Genomic DNA, 10,000 nt, shown 5'->3' with positions numbered 1-10,000 from the left:
GAGTGTATCGTTACAGTCCTAATGTTATGTAATGTAACGTAATGTAGGGTAATGTAATGCAATGTAATGTAACGAGGTGTAGTGTAATGTCATTGTGTGTAGTGTAATGTCCGTGTGTGCACTGTGCGTACCGTTGACAGTGAGGTGTACCCAGGTTCCGTTCTGGAATCCATCGTACTGCTGCTCCAGAACCAGAATTTTACACTCGTACCAGCCGTGATCCTCAGCCACCACCCGCTCCACACGCAGAGACCACTTCCCCTGTAGCGACACACGACCTGGAGGACACAACACACACACACACACACACACACACACACACACACACACACACACACACACACACACACACACGGATGACACAGGCACGCACGCACACACACACACACACACACACACACACACACGGATGACACAGGCACGCACGCACGCATACACACGCATACACACACACACACAAACCTCAGCTACACCAACCTCAGCTCCTACTTATCCTGTAGGGAGGGAACATGAGAGTATGTGTGTGTGTGTGTGTGTGAGTAAGTCTGTGTGTGTTTATATGTGTGTGTGTGTGTGTGCGTGTGTGTGTGTGTGTGTGTGTGTGTGTGTGTGTGTGTGTGTGTGTGTGTGTGTGTGTGTGTGTGTGTGTGTGTGTGTGTGTGTGTGTGTGTGTGCACGTGTGTGTGTACCTGTGTACTAAGGGTCCAGGTGTGGTGGGTAGAATCTGAAGCTGATGAATATCAGTGTGTGTGTGTGTGTGTGTGTGTGTGTGTGTGTGTGTGTGTGTGTGTGTGTGTGTGTGTGTGTGTGTGTGTACCTGTGTAGTCAGGGTCCACGTGTGGTGGGTAGAATCTGAAGCTGATGAATATAGGGATGGGGTTTCCGGCTTTAAACCACTCCACCACGTAGGAGGTCTGTTGGCCAATCACGACGCGCGGCTGCGTCACATGACAAGGAAGCACCACTGATTCGCCGGCGTGGGCCGTCAGGAAGTGGGGAGACTCCTCTGCAAGAAGGACACATCACACACATCAGAATGCACACACACACACACACCATGACATACACACTTCAGAGTACACACACACACACACACACACACACACACACACACACACACACACACACACACACACACACACACGGACGCACGCATGCACATACACACACACATACACACGCAAAAGCTCAGAAAAACAAAACAGCAATGAATTCACAAACTACATGCAATACCATCATAAGATACACACACACACACACACACACACACACACACACACACACACACACACACACACACACACACACAGGTTAAAAAAACACCATGTGCACAAGAATTTCTCCCCTGACACCCCCTCTCTCCCTTTCACACACACACACACACACACACACCAACACCCACACTGTGAAGCCAGGAGAGTTTGAGCATGTCGTAATCGTCAGCTGTTGCCATTGGTTACCGGTATCAGAGGTAGTGCTGCTGTGCTGCGCTGCGTGCATCCCCGAGCGTGTCAACGAGAGTGTGTGTACGTGTGTGTGTGTGTGTGTGTGTGTGTGTGGCCGTGATTCCCCAGATACGCGTCTTGCGTTGCTGCCGCCCGATTGGCTGCTGATGACATCATCTTCAGCCCGGAGAGAGATGACTTCACGTGAGTGTGTATGTGTGAAATGAGAATTCACATGTGTGATAGTGTGTGAGTGAGAGTGTGTGTGTGTGTGTGTGTGTGTGTGTGTGTATGTGTGTGTGTGTGTGTGTGTGTGTGTGTACTAAACTGTGTGATCTTTCCTCCTCTCTCTCCTTCATTTATATGCATCTTAATTCCTTTCTACTTCTCTTTTCCTTCTCTCTTCTCTCTCTCTCTCTCTCTCTCTCTCTCTCTCTCTCTCTCTCTCTCTCTCTCTCTCTCTCTCTCTCTCTCTCTCTCTCTCTCTTCTCTCTCTCTCTCTCTCCCCCCCTCTCTGCTTCATGTATTAATTCATGTGCACATCAAAATGACTTAGTAAGTGTTCATGTTACACACTTACCAAGTCCTGTGTGTGTGTGTGTGTGTGTGTGTGTGTGTGTGTGTGTGTGTGTGTGTGTGTGTGTGTGTGTGTGTGTGTGTGTGTGTGTGTGTGTGTGTGTGTGTGTGTGTGTGTGTGTGTGTGTGTGTGTGTGCACGTGCACGTGAGAGACAGATGTGGTGTGTCACCAATTTCTCTTCTCCTTGATGACATGGACGAAGCGGATGTCAGGGTCTATGTGTGTGTGTGTGTGTGTGTTTGTGTGTGTGTGTATGAAAGAGAGAGAGAGAGAGAGAGAGAGAGAGAGAGAGAGAGAGAGAGAGAGAGAGAGAGTGAGAGTGAGAGATAGAGAGAGAGAGAGAGAGAGAGAGAGAGAGAGAGAGAGAGAGAACGTGAGCCTACCTGTGTTTGCAAAGAGCAGCCACATGAGCAAGGTTGATTGGCTCAACCATACCACCATCCAGCACGCACGCACGCACACACGTGCACACACACACACACACACACACACACACACACACACACACACACACACACACACACACACACACACACACACACACACACACACACACACACACACAGCCACTGTAGAGTGAACCATACCACTACCCAATCTGCACTATATGTACTAGACACATAGAAACAGAATGCACTATATTGTAAAGGCGCTAAAATCTGTCCTAACTTTGTTTCCACTTGAAGGCCTGGCTTTACAGATGCTGTAACTGTGATCAGTTAGGTGATGAATGTGTAAACGGTTAAATAACTTTGGGCAGAGACGGCGGGCTAAAGCCTTCAGGGCTAGTTTGAGGTCAGAATGTTGTCAAGAAAATTAAAATGACATGTCTCTCGTGCTGACGTTTTGGCACAAGCTTCATTACAATGTTGTTAATGGTGGTTGAACTCAGTTTTCACTGTCTTTACCAGTTCTGAGTTTAAGCGTATACACACTTCATATCGAGAGGATAACTGTTCCCAGCTTGAATAGTGGAGGAAAAAATAAACTTTCTTCACATATAAACACTCACCAGTTAGCGTTTAGGGAAGTCAGACTTTTAGCCTCTCGAACGGCCAGGTTGGTCCAAATGTGTCAGGTTTTAGAGATATTGCCATGTCAGAGTTGCAGTAACTACAATATCCAACCTACCAAGACTTTAACCCCTTAAGACACGGCTTTATACATTTGTTGTTACCAGTATGGTAATGACCAAGTCGTGGTGCATTACTAAAGGGCCTGTGTTGTGTCATGGTATTGTAGTGCTATGGTAGTTACATTTCAGTGACTATTACAGCGTGCCACTGGAGGTACGGCGCGCATTAAGGGGCTACAGGCCTTTTTTTCTGTTTCAATCTTGGCGTAGTTACTGCACTTTGCCTTTGTGGGGCAGTATACAGTATACAATATTTGGCTAGTTGATGTTAACCCCTTAGCACAGCACTATGGCTCTCTGTAATGTCATAGCAAAGTTGTTATGATGTAGTTAAGCATTTTCAGCAAGTGATTAGGGTCGCCGGCGACCCCTGCTGCAGTAAGAGGCTGCATCTTACTAGCCAGCCACACACACACACATTCACTATCAGTCAAACTGGCTAGTAGAGATGTGTCGGTCGTGAATGAAACGGCTCTAAGAACCGGCTCTTCGAAGTGAACGATGGGAGCCGTTTCAGATTTTTTTTTTTTGGGAGCCGTTTTTGTTTTTTTTGTTTGTTTTGTTCTTCTCTCCCCCTCCCTCTCATTGTGTGAATCCTATAAAAGTGCCAGTGGTTACAGTGCAGGTGTTACAGACACACTCACAGCGATCAGAAATACATAGCATGTATTAATACCTTTTTAATGTAGGCCTACATTGTATTTAGGTATGTTGGGTCATTATTTAATGACTGATTATAACAAAAGTGTTATTCATAAAGGCTTTTACACAGCATGCACTGCCCAAAGTGCTTCACAATGTCAATAATGAAACAAAATGCTGTACAATAAAATGAACACTATTAATTTATGAATAATGAGAACTGTATATGTAGGGAGCCGTTTGGGAGCGGAAAGAGCCGGCTCTCCATAGTAAGAAGAGCCAATAGAACTGCATCTCAAAGAAGAGCCGAAAATCCCATCACTACTGGCTAGTACGCTTTCCTATCTACCTGCCAAACTGAATTTTCACCAGCATTTGGCTGGTTGGCCGGTTGGCCGGTGTTCATTTAGAGACCTACTAGTCAAAGTATGCTATCCCTAATCACCTTATCCCCAGATCCCATGGTACCTTGCCCAACTTCCACTTCGTTTTCCCCAGGTTAAATCTCCCAGTCAGCTGCTGCCAACATTGTACACATTTTGTGTCCCAAAGGACAGTGACATTCCACACTGTACCTAGAACCAACCAGCTGACATTTTCAAGCGAAAATCTCAACTCGTTCAATAAAGCTTCTTAGCTACAGTAAGTAAAACTTTGTTTTTTCAGAGTAAACTGTGAGGACAATGTAGAAGTCATCAGAAGTCATCATGTTCAGTAGACATTTCAGAGGTGTCAAAAGTAAAAACAACTACCGTCCACGGTTTCACACAAGTAATTTCACAGAGTAACTGGACTACAGTTACTGTAGACCAATGTACCTGATTCTGCGCTGGCCAGATGAATTTCGTGGGTTTTCTTGTTTGGCTTCTAGTTTTCTCAATCAGTTGGATATACTGTACACATTAACTCAGTTACACCACTGCATCCACTGACACATTATAGCAGTATTATTCCACATAGCCGAGATAGCACAGGTGGAAGAACTTGAAAGGTTTAAGGTTCCACTCTGCCTGAAAGTGTCCTGAATCCCACTGGTGCATGCATCGTTTCCGCAGAGCCAATGCTATAATCTTACTCTCACCAAAACTGTAATGACCAAATCTTAATCCGTTACTTGACACTCTCTGTTGTGTCATAGCAATGTTGTTATGATGTAGTTGAGTCTTTTCAGTTGAGAGTGAACGGGCCTGCCAGCAGGCCTATCTGTACGGGACTCATAAAAACTAGGGTACTTCGTCCGGACGTTCCTACGTCACTAGTGATGCGCGTCCTCGTTGCCGAACTGGAGTGGGCACTGCACTGGGACTCACTAGTTTCAAACAAGCGATTTAGGGTTAGGTTTAGGGTTAAGGTTAGGGTTATGGTTAGGTTTAGGGTTAAGGTTAGGGTTAGGATTAGGTTTAGGGTTAGGTTTAGGTTTAGGGTTAAGGTTAGGGTTAAGGTTAGGGTTAGGGTTATGGTTAGGTTTAGGGTTAAGGTTAGGGTTAGGGACGGTATGAACGGTTGTCATGGCGACGAATCAAACGTCGTCGGCAACAAGGACGCGCATAGCTATTGGGACGTAGGCACGTAATACTGCCTCCGGACGAAACAACCTAGAATTTCATTGTCCCCTATCTGTACAGAGAGGCACCACACTGTTACATCAGGACCCCCCGATCTCTCTCCCCTCCTCTCCTACTGTCACCCACCCCCAAAACACTAAAAATTACAGGGATTACAGGGGGTCTACTCTACCCAGTGGTGTGCACAGACATTTGGGGGGGCAGGTGCTCGAGGTGGGGGGGGCAGGGGTCATGTAGAACTTCCGGCTATCTGGTCTACACACAGCTTTACAAGGCTATACTGTAGAGGCTATATTGTATTGGGGCATTATTGTCACATGCTTTTCATCATCAAGCATTTGTAGATGATCATGTCAACATGGACCACAGTACATGGAGACATAAAACGTAAAAAAGAGCGTTCAGTGTCCAGGAGGGCAAAGGGACAGGTGCTTTAGCACCACCTCATCATCTGTGCACGCCTATCATAGGCTATGGGTCTACCAGTGTTTCCGCTTGTACTTCATACACCTCTTAGTGGGTCAGTCACTCTCAACCTTTTTTAAACAAAATCCCCCTTGACCTCATCATAAGCCTTCCAATATCCCCATTGGCCTCATCATAAGTCTGCCAATGCCCCCCTTAGTATTAAAATATGAAATAGACACCCCCCCCACACACACACATACTAGTGTACTAGTACTAGTACTAGCACTATAGTAGTAGTGTAGTAGTAGTGTAGTAGTACAGTGGTAGTGGTAGTATAGTCAGCTGTCTCCACACACACACACACACACACACACACACACACACACACACACACACACACACACACACACACACACACACACACACACACACACACACACAGCCCACCCACAAGGGCATCCTAACGCCCCCTGGGAGGGCTCTAAAGCCCCGTTGAGGAACACTACTAGGATTAAAGGTGCTGTGAGGGACAGGACTAAATGTGGGTCTTCCTGCTTCTACCTGTCTGGCTCTAAAAGGGTATGTGAGTCCACACACACACACACACACACACACACACACACACACACACACACACACACACACACACACACACACACACACACACACACACACACACAGGGTGTGTGAGTCCAGACTGGTGTCCTCTGGAAGAACAAGGAGACAAGATGAATACTATTCTCTCTCACACACTACACTCTCTATACACACTAAACACTGTACACACACACACACACACACACACACACACACACACACACACACACACACACACACACACACACACACACACACACACACACACACACACACACACTACATTCTAACACAAATACATGCACACACATACACGCTCACAAACGAAGCATACACACATACAAACACACACACACACAGGGGCACACTCACACATGCAGGCATAGAAGTGCTTATGCACACACACACACACACACACACACACACACACACACACACACACACACACACACACACACACACACACACACACACACACACACACACATGTGATAGATAAGGATACAAAAGCATAAGCACATACACACACACACACACACACACACACACACACACACACACACACACACACACACACGCACACACGCACACACACACACAGTAGTGTGTCTGCTTAAAACAACAGTGTGACCCTCTCGTCCTACATTCACCCAAATAGAGAAAACCAAGACACGCACACACGCACGCACACACACACCGAGTACACTCCCAGATACACACACACACTCACATAGGGCTGTTTGAACACTAAGCGGTTGATTACTAAAACCGAATTTGTATTATTTCACCTCTTTTTTGTCTCTACCTGTCTGCCAAAAATGAGCGCTGAGAAAGACGAGGCTTATATGCATTTCGAAGCATAGGCCTAGACCACGCACGGGTCGTCATCTCTTTTGATGTCAAATAAGTTTGTAAAGTTCCCATTCGACAAACGTCTTCTGGCGAGTTTCTGCACAGTGTGATTCAGGTTATGCATGCAAAACGCGGCTAGACTGGGCACTTGAAATTGCTACACCGATAAATAACACACTGTTGCATAGCCTGCTGTACAGTAGTAGCCTAGCCTACAACGTGTTTTTTTGACACAGTTTTAAAAAGCCACGAACTGCTTGGAATTGGGAAAGTCGCGCTGGGCTTGCTGGCATAGGAGAGATGAGAAGGGCGAGGGGGAGTGGGAGGGACTCGGGAGACGCAGCCTGGAGCAGTTTAAACACAAGGTAACCTCCTGAGGAATGCCAAGCTTCGCCGAAACATCTCGTTGGCTCGTTTTTGGTAATTTTTCATACGTCTCGAAGAGCCTATGTTTTTCATTCCCAGAATATGAGAGCCATGATTCACGTGCTTGCTGCCCGGTGTCAACTCGTTAGGCTACGTTGGCTAGCGAGACAGAGGCATGTGTGCACAGCCTCATCACTAGAGAGGTTCTGTGTAAACAGGTTGCGTTGCGTCCCCACTCACTAGTCGAGCCATGCCTGCAGTTCACTGCGGTGCTGTCGGGAGAGCGCAACCCATTCACTGTATGGAGTTTGCACAGCCCGCATATCTGAAGTTACCGTGACCATCTGTTTTCTTATTTCGGGGAAAAACACATAGGCTATCTAGTTTCTGTATGGCGCATGGCCATATGTGTTTACTAACTGTAAAGGGGTCACGTGAAAAGGCGTTGGTCATATGGAGGTAGTCCATTCGAAAATGCAAAAGCACCAGGGGAGGAAAAAAATCTGCGATCGTAACACAGTAAACTGGTTTAGTTATAGTCGGGTTGCACATGTGGTTGAAATACAGTGAAAAAACTACATATGCTCTAACCCCATGGATGCTAGAGGAGCATTTTGACACCATGCATGCTAGGATTTATCCACGTTTTCGATGTCTAATCATAGAAAGGTATGGAGACGCCGTGAAAGTGGGGGCTTGGGGTGAAATTTGAAACGTGACATTTTGTAATAAATTAACAACAATAACGCACAAACAATATGTTCAAATATCTGTAAAGTAGTGCTAAAACATTCTTCAGGGTCTAAGCTTTCAAATACTGTTCCTGTGTTTATTAGGCTACACGTGGATTAGGCTATAAATGATTGCGCAATGTAAGGTTTTTGTTCGAGGTTTGCGGTACCATGTCGCCTTTAGTGTCGGCATTTTAAAAAAAAAAAAACCGCGATAATACCGTAAACCGTGGTAATTTTGGTCACAATAACCGTGAGCCTAAAATTTCACACCGTGACAGCCCTACACTCACACACGCACACACACACACACCTCTATCTCTCACTCTATCTCACAAACACACACACACCCAGCTTTGTCTTTATGTAAGGCAAGGCAAGGCAAGTTTATTTATATAGCGCATTTCATACACAGGTGCAACTCAATGTGCTTCACAAAGTTCACAAATGTAAATGAAAGGAAACAGGGAAGAAAGAAGGAAATGAATTAGAGTCAAAAAGCATTTAAAAACATTAAGATAAAACATAAGGTAAAAATAATAATAAAATAAAATAAAATAAAACAAATTAAATAAAAAATAAAAATAATAAGAATAAGTAATTTAAGCTAGGGGAAAGCATCTGAGAACAGCTTTGTCTTGAGTCTAGATTTAAAGCTATCAATAGTGGGTGCATTTTTTATGTCATCTGGAAGCTGGTTCCAAAGCTTTGAAGCAAAGAAGCTAAAGGCTGCCTCTCNACACTTTGTTTTGACTATGTACTATGTACAGTATATGTCATGCACACACACACACACACACACACACACACACACACACACACACACACACACACACACACACACACACACACACACACACACACACACACAAACACACATTGATTTGCCATTGATTGCTGAGTCAATATGAAAATGGCATTGACATTGTGTCAGTCTGCAAAAGCTGCACTTGCTGAAACACACACAAGCACATGCACGCATACAAAATCACACACACACACACGCACACATGCACGCACACACATACACATACACGCTAATACACACACACACATGCATGCCCATGCGCATTGCAGACACACACACACACACACACACACACACACACACACACACACACACACACACACACACACACACACACACACACACACACACACACACACACACACACACACACACATTTGCCCTAAGCAATGTGAATGAGTTCACTTGTAAAACACATCTAAGCAGAAAAACACAGAATTGATTAAACGTGAACTTTGTGGTACAACCTAGCACTGTATGGACATATGGACTCATTTTCTATTCTCCCTCTCTCTCTCCATAATATATCATTCTCTCTCTCTCTCTCTCCCTCCATCCCAACTTTTCTCTCTCTCTCTCTCTCTCTCTCTCTCTCTCTCTCTCTCTCTCTCTCTCTCTCTCTCTCTCTCTCTCTCTCTCTCTCACACACACACACACACACACACTTTTTCTCTTTCTCTCTATCTCTCACACACTGTTTTCTCTTTCTCTCTATCCCTTCTCTCTCCGTAACTAGGTTACGGATGCCATAGTAAACCAAATCTCATCCGTCCACCTCTTGATCCCTCTCATCCTGGTCGCAGTGGACATGACCTTTGTACTGTGTGTGTGTGTGTGTGTGTGTGTGTGTGTGTGTGTGTGTGTGTGTGTGTG

The 10,000-nt window shown here is 45.4% G+C and overlaps 1 protein-coding gene across 1 annotated transcript in view; it reads right to left on the bottom strand.

The window, feature by feature from the left end:
* The window catches only part of LOC134451849 (protein turtle homolog B-like), a 46,592-nt gene that overhangs the window by 22,178 nt on the left and 14,414 nt on the right, over window positions 1-10,000 (bottom strand). The window contains exons 3-4 of the mRNA XM_063202246.1: window positions 818-1,006; window positions 132-278 (exon numbers count right to left, since the gene is read on the bottom strand). Of these exons, the coding sequence (XP_063058316.1) occupies window positions 132-278; window positions 818-1,006 (336 nt within the window). The remainder of the gene's footprint in view (window positions 1-131; window positions 279-817; window positions 1,007-10,000) is intronic.

This window comes from Engraulis encrasicolus, chromosome 7 (assembly GCF_034702125.1).
Source record: "Engraulis encrasicolus isolate BLACKSEA-1 chromosome 7, IST_EnEncr_1.0, whole genome shotgun sequence".
In the NCBI taxonomy this organism is placed as follows: Eukaryota; Metazoa; Chordata; class Actinopteri; order Clupeiformes; family Engraulidae; genus Engraulis; species Engraulis encrasicolus.
Note: the sequence above shows the minus strand (reverse complement) of the source record. Positions and strands in the feature narration are given on the sequence as shown.